The 13,155-nt window shown below is 42.0% G+C and overlaps 1 protein-coding gene across 1 annotated transcript in view; it reads right to left on the bottom strand.

Annotated features, from left to right (window-relative positions):
• rptor (regulatory associated protein of MTOR, complex 1) overlaps positions 1–13,155 on the bottom strand; it is a 500,247-nt gene that overhangs the window by 69,513 nt on the left and 417,579 nt on the right. The window contains exons 26-27 of the mRNA XM_063030532.1: positions 3,803–3,917; positions 3,591–3,715 (exon numbers count right to left, since the gene is read on the bottom strand). Of these exons, the coding sequence (XP_062886602.1) occupies positions 3,591–3,715; positions 3,803–3,917 (240 nt within the window). The remainder of the gene's footprint in view (positions 1–3,590; positions 3,716–3,802; positions 3,918–13,155) is intronic.

Genomic DNA, 13,155 nt, shown 5'->3' with positions numbered 1-13,155 from the left:
TGGAGTGGCCAAGTCAGAGTCCAGACTTCAGTCCAATTGAGAATTTGTGTCTGGACTTGAAAAGGGCTGTTTCACATGTAAGCTTCCAAGGGGGCGGGGGGGCTGTGAATACCTTTTACAGGCACTATATATACACAGTATGCTCTTCTGTACACTACTGTTGTAATGCGTGGTTATTTGAGTTACTGTCACCTTCCTGTCAGCTTGAACCAGTCTGGTCATTCTCCTCTGACCTCTCTGATTAACAAGGTATTTTCACCCACAGAACTGCTGCTCACTGGATCTTTTTTTTGTTTTTTGCACCATTCTCTGTAAACTCTAAGGACAGTTGAGCGTGAAAATCCCAGGATATCAGCAATTTCTGAGATACTCAAACCACTCTGTCTGGTACCAACAATCATTCCACAGTAAAGGTCACTTAGATCATATTTCTTCCTCATTCTGGTGCTTGGTCTGACCAATAACTGAACCTCTTGGCCATGTCTGTGTGCTTTTATGTATTGAGTTTCTGTCACATGATTGGCTGATTAAATATTTGCAATAACAAGCAGGTGTACCTAATAAAGATGGCCTCGATGGTGGAGAGGCTAGTGCCCATGACAGAGCTACCTGAGTTTACAACCCTCTGTAGCTTTTTCCAATCACGTGCAGTAGCCACTCCATACAGAATCAGAATTCAAAAGATTCAAATAACATTTATTATCAAAGTATGTATAAATTATACAACCTCGAGATTTGTTTGCTTGCAGGCAGCCACAAAGCAGAAAACCCAAAAGAACCCAATTTAAAAAAACGTTAAGACCAACACCCAAGAGAAAGAGAAAAAACACAAATTATGCAAACAAAAGAAGCGAACAACAGCATTCCGAACCAAATTTGAGTCCTTAGATCTGAATTCCCAGAACAGCCCAGAGCAGGCCCAAAGCCTTAGTTTTGGTTCATCACATTAGCGGGGCAAATCGCTCTGAAGTTTGCAGACATGAAGCACAGCAGCTGGGGCAGTCTCACGGCCTCAGCGCGAAACCGCTCCGAGCCCTTGCCTCCAGTGCCAACATCCTGCCTTTCCAATCTATCTGCGTTTAATATCAGTGGCATACTGTACGTCGTGAAATTTGCTTTGCAAGATTAAGATTAGTGTAATGCAAATTAGGAGTACAGGCAGCATCCATGGAAAAGAGTAAACAGTCGATGTTTCAAGCTGAGATCCTTCATCAGGACTGGAGAAAAAAGATGAGAAGTAAGGTGGGGGATTGAGGAAGAAGTACAAGGTGGCAGATGATAGGTGAAATCGGGATGGGATGGTGAAGTAAAAATGGTGTAACCAATTAGAATGCTCCCACATGATACATCTATAGAAATTTGCTGGAGTTGTTGGCAACATACCAAATCTTCTCAAATTCCTAGGAAGATTTGAAAGGAAAGGATCACCAACAACGCCAGCAAATTTCTACAGATGTACCATGAGGGGCATTCTATCTGGTTGTATCATTGTCACTCAGCTACCACCCCACCAGCCTCCACATCCAGTACATAATTCTCTGTAACTTCTGCCATCTCCAACGGGATCCCACCACCAATCATATCTCCCCCTCACCCCACACTTCCATTGGGATCGGTCCTTGTCCATTCACTCCTCCAGGCACTTATCCTCGCAAACAGAACAAGTGCTGCACCTCCTCCCTCCCTCATTCAGGCCCCCAAGCAGTCCTTCCAGGTGAGGTGACACTTCACCTGTGTCTGTTGGGGTCATCTACTGTATCCGGTGCTCCTGGTGTGGCCTCCTGTATATCGGTGAGATCCGATGCAGATTGGGAGACCGCTTCGCTGAGCACCTAAGCTCTGTCTGCCAGAAAAAGCAGGATCTCCCACCCATTTTGATTCTACTTCCCATTTTCATTCCGACATGTCAGTCCGTGGCCCCCTCTACTGTTGCGATGAGGCCACACAGGGGACCAACACCTTGTATTCCATCAGGGTACCCTCCAACCTGATGGCATGAATATCGATTTCTCAAACTTCCAGTGATTACCCCCGCCCTCTCCTTCACCATTCCCCACTTCCAGTTCCCTCTCTCACCTTATCTCCTTACCTGCCCATCACCTCCCTCTGGTGCTGCTCCTCCTTCCCTCTTCCATTGCCATCTGTTCTCTCCTATCAGAATCCCCCTTCTCCAGCCCTTTATCTCTTTCACCTATCGACGTCCAGCTCTTTACTTCACCTCCCCATCCCGATTTCACCTATCATCTGCCAGCTTCTACTTCTTCCTTAATTCCCCACCTTACTTCTCATCTTTTTTCTCCAGTCCCGATGAAGGGTCTCAGCCTGAAACATTGACTGTTTACTCTTTTCCATAGATGCTGCCTGTACTCCTAATTTGCATTACACTAATCTTAAAGTGAAAAATATACAATAGCTATAATCTCCATCCGTCAACAATGGGTATTTCAGTGGTTAATAATCAAATCTGTTATAGTTATTAAACAAAATCAAAAATTAATTAGTGACTTAGCATGAAGTAAACAAAGTTCCACTCGGAAATTAAATGCTAGCTAATAATTTTATCAGTCTGCAAAAGAATGCTTGAACAAACTGTAATCTTTTGATGTCAAGCCTTTCGAATAAATTGCAAATAAACAATACAAATAAAAATTTCCAGTAATTTTCTGATGTTCTTAAAGAGGGAAAAAAATCAATCTACTTCATTAAACCTGGCTTTTGTGCGTCATTCTTCAGGTTAAAGTACGATTGTGCAGAAGTGAATCATTTTTTTTTAATTGTAGGAAACAAACAAAGATGAAATCTTTGTCATCTTGAAATAAAAGAACCAAACAAAAGCATGATATCCTGTGGTGATATTCTGAAAGAGGATTCCGAGAAATGGGGGGGACGTGAAAGCACACACGTTGTCAGTACTGATCACAATAGCTATTGCATAAGGGCTCAAAAACTGCTTTCAAACAGACTTACTTACTGCCTGTTACACTGCTGGCGTCATGGCAGCAAAGAAGGTCGTTCATCTCTGGTAGAGTTCAGGGTTTCCTTCATCATGTCAGTAGCTTCCTTTTGGGTTTCACTACTGTCAGCCATGCAAGTCCTGGGTAGAGACTCAGGAATACCATTGCACTCAAATGTTGAAGGATTCCTCATTGCTATACCTGTAAGAATTTCGTTTGACCTGTCGGGATTGATATGACCTGAGCTAAATCCCCAAACCTGGAGGACCGGTGGACTGCTCTTAATCAGTCCTCTACCCTTTGACCTCTTCGGCATGGGTGACCCTACCAAGTGCCAAAGCATAAAGCCCTGACTTTATCCAACATAGCTCGCTACGTCATTGAGGTATGCAAGCCTCCAAACCACGGCAAGGTTGTAGCCCTCTTGGAGCTATCAAGCACAGTAACAAGCAAAGCTGTGAACATCCAACAGCAAATAAGTTTCAAGCTCTGAGCATCTGGAAGCATTGAGCCCTACGTTGGAGATTAAAATCTGAGCTATTCTAGTAAATGCACATCATAAAAGTGAAGCAGATTATCTCCTGTGCAATTAATACAAATTTTTCATGTCAGAGTATTTCATTAAATTTACTTCACCTGTGGCTGACAGGAGCAGAGAGAAATCCTGCCCATTCAGGTATTCCATAGCAGTGATCCGTGTGTACCGGGGATTTCCATTGTGAAAATAGTCAAGCTTTTCTCCTTTCTCCCAGTCCCAAAAACTTAACAAAACAGAAAAGCATGTTGAGCAAAAGCTGGAATAAGGTGTGCACTTGAAATTATTTGATGTAGATTTGAACTGGAATTACCAGATACTGTCTTTATCAGCTACTGCTATACACGGAGTAAAAGGGTGGAACTTCACAACGGAGGGCACGCCTGGATTGCGGTTGATAAAGATTTGGTCATCTAGTCTTGTAACACCTAGGTTAGTGGGAATAAAAGAAAAAAGGTAAAATGACACTTGGAAAGAAATAGATTTATTTTGAAACATTTCACATTGCCTTTGCAATAAAGTTCTTTCAGTCGCATAGGGAAAGAAAACATAAGACATAGAAGCAGAATTAGGCCATTTGGCTCACTGAGTCTGCTCTGCCATTCCATCATGGCTGATTTATCATCCCACACAACCTCATTTTCCTGCTTTCTCCCCATAACTTTCGATGTTCTCACTAAGCAAGAACTTATCAACCTCCCCTTTAGATATATCCAATATAAAATAAAACCTGATTATGTGGTACCACTAAGAGTCTTGTGTATTAATTGTTGAAGAGAAACATGTAAAATACTTAATTCAATATGGGGGTTTTCAATTCTTGGTGATGTGAAGGAGCAGCAGAAAATGATGCTCTTAGAACAGGAGGACAGTGAAAGCTAGACTCCATTAGGACGATAGGTACTTGGAGGACAGCAGCTTTTGTTATCCTGTTCCTGGGTTTACTAACTTGCTTGCAGATACTGCAAATGAGAAAAGTAGTTTGGAAAGATTTCAGGCCTGTGAAACAATTCATGTATTCCATCCATTTAAATTATGGCAGCTCAGATGGACTCTTTTTGTGCATCCATCGCTGTTATTAGACTATAGGACACAGGAGCAGAGTTAGACCATTCAGCCCATTGACTATGCTCTGCCATTTGATAATTGATTTATTTTCCTTCTCAAAATCATTCTCCCAACTTCACTCTGTAACCTTTGACACGCTGACCAGTCAAAAAACCTATCAAACTCTGCTCTAGATATATTCAATGATTTGGACTCAACAGCCATATGTGGCAATGAATTCTACAGATTCACCACCCTCTGCCTAAAATAAATTTCTCTTTATCTCTGTCCTCAAGGGATGTCTCTCTATTCTGAAGCTGTGCCCTCTGGTCTTAGACTCCCCCATTATTTGAAACATCCTCTCAAGTTCGACTCTATCTAAGCCTTTCAATATTCAGTTGGTTTCAATGAGATCCTCCCTCAATCTTCTAAATTTTAGTGGGTACAGGCCCAGAGCCATCAAATGCTCTTCATACATTAACCTGCCTATCCAAGGATCATTCTTGTAAACCTCCTCCAGATCCTCTTCAATGCCAGCACGTCCTTCCTTGGATACGGGGCCAAAGTGTTGCTGTGCATAGGCCAAAGCACAAAAAAGGGAAACTGTGCCAAATGGTACCTCTTCAGTACAACTAGCAGCAGAAACACAAGCCTGCCAAATGTTACTAAGTAGGATTGGTAGAATTTAAAGGCTAATATTTCAGCAGGAAAAAATCCAGTTAGCAATTATAACTACAAAATCATTACAGGGCAAGTAACTTAATCTCACTGCGTAGTTACCATAAACCAGAAAGCAGCTGTATTGTGAAAGACATTTAAACCTGGATACTACCCTATAATCTCATCTCAATACTTGTTGATGATAGCAGTTCTGGAACCAAGGGCCATTTATCTTTATTTATTGTCTGAGATATAGCTTGGAATAGGCCTTTTCAGCCATGCTGCCCAGCAACCCCCAATTTAACCCTAGTCTAATCATGGGACAATTTACAATGACCAATTAACCAACCAACTGGTATGTCTATGAACTGTGGGAGGAAGCTGGAGCATGTGGGAAACCCGCAGAAACTCCTTACAGGCAGCAGTGGGAACTGAATCTGGGTTGCCTGTACTGTAAAGCATTGTGCTAGCCACCCTGATACAGCACTCAATCGTGTTCTCTGTAAGATAAATAGAAAATACCTTCTTTATATTTGGTTAAATTTTACTCTCAAGACTTTAGCTTGCAATATCACCTCCACCAGGCTCTGTTGTTGTTGGCTCCATCTGTGCCCTGTCTTACCTGCATGAATAGTGTGTGCTGGTTACTCATATGCAATCCATTGCTGGCCTGGCTTTCTACCTGCATAGTCACCAGTCTTCACAGACATACAATCCTGGGGCATCACTCCACCCTGAGCTTGAATTGCACATTTCTGTTGATATTTCTCCTGCTGCTGCCTCACCTGTGCTGAATCTCAATGCCGGACAAATGTACTGTTGATCTGAGTGCATACAGCTTCAGAATAGATGGTTGCCCCTTTTGAACAGAAATGAGGAGGAATTTCTTTAGCTGGAGGGTGGGTTCATTGCCACAGACGGTTGTGGAGGTCAAGTCATTTGGTATATTTAAAGTGGAGGTTGATTGGTTCTTGATTCGTAAAGGCATCAAAGAGTTTTGGGGAGAAGGCAGAAGAATAGGCAACAGACAATAGGTGCAGGAGTAGGCCATTCGGCCCTTCGAGCCAGCACCACTATTCACTGTGATCATGGCTGATCATCCACAATCAGTACCCCATTCCTGCCTTCTCCCCATATCCCTTGACTCCGCTATCATTAAGAGCCCTAACTCTTTCTTGAAAGCATCCAGAGAATTGGCCTCCACTGCCTTCTGAGGCAGAGCATTCCACAGATCCACAACTCTCTGGGTGAAAAAAATTTTCCTCAACTCCATTCTAAATGGCTTACCCCTTATTCTCAAATTGTGGCCTCTGGTTCTGGACTCCCCCAGCATCCGAAACATGTTTCCTGCCTCTAGCGTGTCCAATCCCTTAATAATCTTATATGTTTCAATCAGATCCCCTCTCATCCTTCTAAATTCCAGTGTATACAAGCCCGGTCGCTCCAATCTTTCAACATTTGACAGTCCCGCCATCCTGGGAATTAACCTTGTGAACCTACGTTGCAAACAACAGGAATTCTGCAGATGCTGGAAATTCAAGCAACACACATCAAAGTTGCTGGTGAACGCAGCAGGCCAGGTAGCATCTCTAGGAAGAGGTACAGTCGACGTTTCAGGCCGAGACCCTTCGTCAGGACTAACTGAAGGAAGAGTTAGTAAGAGATTTGAAAGTGGGAGGGGGAGATCCAAAATGATAGGAGAAGACAGGAGGGGGAGGGATGGAGCCAAGAACTGGACAGGTGATTGGCAAAAGGGATATGAGAGGATCATGGGACAGGAGGTCCGGGGAGAAAGACGGGGGGGGGGGGGAGAACCCAGAGGATGGGCAAGGGGTATAGTCAGAGGGACAGAGGGAGAAAAAGGAGAGAGAGAGAGAAAGAATGTGTGTATATAAATAAATAACGGATGGAGTACGAGGGGGAGGTGGGGCATTAGCGGAAGTTAGAGAAGTCAATGTTCATGCCATCACCTGAGTGTGGCTTCATCTTTACAGTCTGTAAAGATGAAGCCACACTCAGGTTGGAGGAACAACACTTTATATTCCGTCTGGGTAGCCTCCAACCTGATGGCATGAACATTGACTTCTCAAATTTCCGCTAATGCCCCACCTCCCCCTCGTACCCCATCCATTATTTATTTATATACACACATTCTTTCTCTCTCTCTCCTATTTCTCCCTCTGTCCCTCTGACTATACCCCTTGCCCATCCTCTGAGTTCTCCCCACCCCCTTGTCTTTCTCCCCGGACCTCCTTTCCCATGATCCTCTCATATCCCCTTTGCCAATCACCTGTCCAGCTCTTGGCTCCATCCCTCCCCCTCCTGTCTTCTCCTATCACTTTGGATTACCCCCCTCCCTCTCCCACTTTCAAATCTCTTACTAACTCTTCCTTCAGTTAGTCCTGATGAAGGGTCTCGGCCTGAAACGTCGACTGTACCTCTTCCTAGAGATGCTGCCTGGCCTGCTGCGTTCATCAGCAACTTTGATGTGTGTTGCTTGAACCTACGTTGCACTCCCTCAATAGCAAGAATGTCCTTCCTCAAATTTGGAAATCAAAACTGTATACAATACTCCAGGTGTGGTCTCACCAGGGTCCTGTACAACTGCAGAAGGACCTCTTTGCTCCTATACTCAACTCCCCTTGTTATGAAGGCCAACATGCCACTAGCTTTCTTCACTGCCTGCTGTACCTGCATGCTTACTCTCAACGACTGATGAACAAGGACACCTTGATCTCATTGTACTTCCCCTTTTCCTAACTTGACACCATTCAAATAGTAATCTGCCTTCCTGTTCTTGCAACCAAAGTGGATAACCTCACATTTATCCACATTAAACTGCATCTGCCATGCATCTGCCCACTCACCCAACCTGTCCAAGTCATCCGGCATTATCTCAACATCCTCCGCACATTTCACACTGCCACCCAGCTTTGTGTCATCTGCAAATTTGCTAATGTTACTTTTAATCCCTTCATCTAAGTCATTAATGTATATTGTAAATAGCTGCTGTCCCAGCACCGAGCCTTGCGGTACCCCACTAGTCACTGCCTGCCATTCTGAAAGGGATCCGTTAATCCCTACTCTGTTTCCTGCCTGCCAACCAATTTTCTATCCATGTCAGTACCCTACCCCCAATACCATGTGCACTAATTTTGCCCACTAATCTCCTATGTGGGACCTTATCAAAGGCTTTCTGAAAGTCCAGGTACACTACATCCACTGGCTCTCCCTTGTCCATTTTCATAGTTACATCCTCAGAATGGGATTGAGAGGGAAAATAAATCAACCATGATCGAATGGTGGAGCAGTCTTGATGTGCCGAATGGCCTAAATCTGCTCTTTGGTCTGATTAGGCATTAAAAATGAACACTTATTGCCACTTATGGGATTCCAACTACTCACTCCTTTGATTGAGGCTGACTGGTTGGATAGGAAAGCAATTGGAGAAATAAAAAAAAACTTCATAGTTATGCTTATGCCTCCTCCTAAATCAGAAAGTCTGTCGGAGCAACAAATATCTCAGAGAGTCAATCAAGAGATTATTCATCACACTTCAAGAATCATTTGTTCCCTCTGTCTCCTCATTCAATCACCTTTATTAGCAGAAACATCTGTTGTAAAATACTTCTCCATCTTCTTGATGCTGAGGGTTGTTGCAACATAGCAGTCACACTCATCAAAGCACGGTCATACATAAACATCATTTACCTACCAGATATTCATTGCCAATGATATACTTGCACTCATCCTCTTAATTTATTTTCCCTTTGTCTATTCCAAGTGCCAAAGATTAATGTATTTTCTTTTCTGTTTCAGATTGACTGAATTTGCATTGTTTTCCCATTTCTAACAGGATTCACTTCTATTCTCTGTTCTTCAAAACAAATTCTGAAAGTTAATCACATGCAATTTTTTCTTCTGAACAAACTAATATAATAAACTTCCTGAAATATTTTCTTTTCCATTACAATTTCTGGTTCCATTTTCTACCATCTACGACCAGTGACAACTGCTTTACCTCTAAACACTTGCCTTCCTGTCTAACGAGCCTCTGGACTTCTCTGTCTGTCCTTAATAAATTTTTCCTTCCAAAGCCTTTCTTCTCCCTATTTCAATCTGCTTTCTAATACTTTTTCTCTTTCATTCCCAAATCAGGTTCCTTTCCCTTCAACTATTGCCTCTATCCTCTCAAACATCAGATTCAGCTTAACAAAACATTTCCATCTCCCACAATTTTCCAACCAACACATCACTTTCTTATCATTTGGTGGCTTTTCAGTGTTCAAATAACACCGAGCCCTGTGCACTTTGAGCAGGGTCACAGGAGATCTGCTTGAGGCCAATTAAGTCCAACTGTTACTTTCACTACATGTACAGCTGGGGACTGAATGTAAAGTCAAATTTGGAAGGCATGTGTATGTCTCTTTCTTTCTCTGTCTGAATACTTATGGTCTTCATAAATCAAAGTATGAGTACAGGGGTTGGGATGTTGTGTTGAAGTTGTACAAGACGTTGCTGAAGCTTTATTTGGAGTATTGTGTGTATTCTGGTCATCTACCTACAGGAAAGATATCAATAAGATTGACAGAGTACAGAGAAAACTTACAAAGATGTTGCCGGGACTTGAGCACCTGAATTATTGGGAAAGGTTGAATAGGTTAAGACTATATTCCCAAGGACATTGAAGATTGAGGGGAGATTTGATAGTAGACAAAATTATGAGAGGCATAGATTGGATAAATGCAAGCAGGTTCTTTCCACTGAGTTTGGGGGATCCTAGAACTAGAGGATAATAGAATAAATGTGAAAGGTGAAATATTTAAGGGAACACAAGGGGAGCTTCTTTACTCAGAAGGTGGTGAGAGGGTGGAACATACTGCAAGCAGAAGTGGTGGATGCAGGTTCAATTTCAACATTTAAGAGGAATTTGTTTAAGTACTTGGATATGAGGGGAATGGAGGACCTTGGTCCAGGTGCAGGTCAATGGGGCTAGGAAGAAAACTAGTTTGGGACAGACTAGATGGGCTAAAGGGCCTATTTCTGTGCTGTATTACTCCATGACTCTTTTTGCCCACAGAGCAAACCACTTTGGAAAATGGAGACAATGCACTCTGGTGAGCTTTAAACACCAGGGGAAAAGTCTAATGAAATTAGTGTTTTTATGCCTAGAAGGATTAGATACTGACTTTTCAAAATATTATTTGTTGGTGCATGACTTTTCAAGTTTGTTATATTTTCCTTAGTCAGCTGGTGGTGTAGTGGCATCCGCACCGGACTATAAGGTTGAGGGTTCAAATCTGGCCAGCTCCTTGCACACTTTCCATCCATGTTGGGTTGAGCGTCAAACTAGCAACTCAGCCTTGTAAAAAATAGACATATGCTAGAAAAATGGCAAGGTTGCCTTTCAATATGGCACAAGGCGCAGAGAGGAACAACAACAATAATATTTTCCATAACTTGAAGAAATGATATAGGGAAGTATAACAGTGCAAGAAATGTTTCAAAACTAGGATTAATTTTCTAGTAATAATTGACCTGAACACAGAAGGGTAAAGGTAGATGTATTTTGGGTGGAACTGAAGAATGGGAAAGGTGTAGTAACACTTATAGGGGTGTATTATAGACCACATAATGGGGAGCAAGAATTGGAGGAGCAAATTTGTAAGGAGATAGCAGATATTTCCTAGTAAGCACAAGGTTGTGATTGTGGGAGATTTTAATTTTCCACACATAGACTGGGAAGCCCATACTGTAAAAGGGCTGGATGGTTTGGAGTTTGTAAAATGTGTGCAGGATAGTTTTTTGCAGCAATACATAGAGGTACTAACTAGAGAAGGGGCAGTGTTGGATCTCCTGTTAGGGAATGAGATAGGCTAGGTGACGGAGGTTTGTGTTGAGAAGTACTTTGGGTCCAGTGATCACAGTGCCATTAGTTTCAATATAATTATGGAGAAGGATAGGTCTGGACCCAGGGTTGAGATTTTTGATTGGAGAAAGGCTAACTTTAAGGAGATGCGAAAGGATTTAGAAGGAGTGGATTGGGACAAATTGTTTCATGGGAAGGATGTAATAGAGAAATGGAAGTCATTTAAAGGTGAAATTTTGAGGGTACAGAATCTTTATGTTCCTGTTAGGTTGAAAAGAAAGGTTAAAAGTTTGAGAGAACCATGGTTTTCAAGGCATATTGGAAACGTGGTTCAGAAAAAGAGAGATATCTACAATAAATATAGGCAGCATGGAGTAAATGAGGTGCTCGAGGAATATAAAGAATGTAAAAAGAATCTTAGAAAAAAATTAGAAAAGCTAAAAGAAGATACGAGGTTGCTTGGGCAAGTAAGGTGAAAATAAATCCAAAGGGTTTCTACAGTTATATTAATAGCAAAAGGATAGTTAGGGATAAAATTAGTCCCTTAGAGAATCAGAGTGGACAGCTATGTGTGGAACCAAAAGAGATGGGGGAGATTTTGAACAATTTATTTTCTTTGGTATTCACTAAGGAGAGAGGTATTGAATTATGTAAGGTAAGGAAAACAGGTAGAAAAGTTATGGAAACAAGGATGATTAAAGAAGAGGAAGTATTGGCACTTTTAAGGAATATAAAAGTGGATAAGTCTCTGGGTCCTGACAGGATATTCCCTAGGACCTTGAAGGAAGTTAGTGTAGAAATAGCAGGGGCTCTGACAAAAATATTTCAAATGCCATTAGAAACGGGGATGGTGCCGGAGGATTGGCATATTGCTCATGTTGTTCCATTGTTTAAAAAGGGTTCTAAGAGTAAACCTAGCAATTATTGGCCCATAAGTTTGACGTCAGTGGTGGGTAAGTTAATGAAAAGTATTCTTAGAGATGGTATATATAATTATCTGAATAGACAGGGTCTGATTAGGAACAGTCAACATGGATTTGTGCGTGGAAGGTCATGTTTGACCAATCTTATTGAATTTTTTGAACAGGTTACTCAGAAAGTTGATGAGGGTAAAGCAGTGGATTTTGTCTATATGGACTTCAGTAAGGCCTTTGACAAGGTTCCACACGGAAGGTTAGTTAGGAAGGTTCAATTGTTAGGTATTAATATTGAAGTGTAAAATGGATTCAACAGTGGGTGGATGGGAGATGCCAGAGAGTAGTGGTGGATAACTGTTTGTCAGGTTGGAGGCCGGTGACTAGTGGTGTACCTCAGGGATCTGTACTGGGTCCAATGTTGTTTGTCATACACATTAATGATCTGGATGATGGGGTGGTAAATTGGATTAGTAAGTATGCAGATGATACTAAGATAGGTGACGTGGATAATGAAGTAGGATTTCAAAGCTTGCAGAGAGATTTAGGCCAGTTAGAAGAGTGGGCGGAAAGATGGCAAATGGAGTTTAATGCTGATAAGTGTGAGGTGCTACATTTTGGTAGGACTAATCAAAATAGGACATACATGGTAAATGGTAGGGCATTGAAGAATGCAGTACAAGAGAGGGATCTAGGAATAATGGTGCATAATTCCCTGAAGGTGGAATCTCATGTGGATAGGGTGGTGAAGAAAGCTTTTGGTATGCTGGCCTTTATAAATCAGAGCATTGAGTATAGGAGTTGGGATGTAATGTTAAAATTGTACAAGGCATTGGTAAGGCCAAATTTGGAGTACTGTGTACAGTTCTGGTCACCAAATTATAGGAAAGATGTCAACAAAATAGAGAGAGTACAGAGAAGATTTACGAGAATGTTAAATGGGTTTCAGCACCCAAGTTACAGAGAAAAGTTGAACAAGTTGGGTCTTTATTCTTTGGAGTGTAAAAGGTTGAGGGGGGACTTGATAGAGGTATTTAAAATTATGAGGGGGATAGATAGAGTTGACGTGATAGGCTTTTTCCACTGAGAGTAGGGGAGATTCAAACAAGAGGACATGAGTTGAGAGTTAGGGGGCAAAAGTTTCGGGGTAACACGAGGGGGAACTTCTTTACTCAG

This window comes from Mobula hypostoma, chromosome 22 (genome assembly GCF_963921235.1).
Source record: "Mobula hypostoma chromosome 22, sMobHyp1.1, whole genome shotgun sequence".
Taxonomy (NCBI): domain Eukaryota; kingdom Metazoa; phylum Chordata; class Chondrichthyes; order Myliobatiformes; family Myliobatidae; genus Mobula; species Mobula hypostoma.
This window is presented reverse-complemented; position numbering and strand designations above follow the sequence as displayed.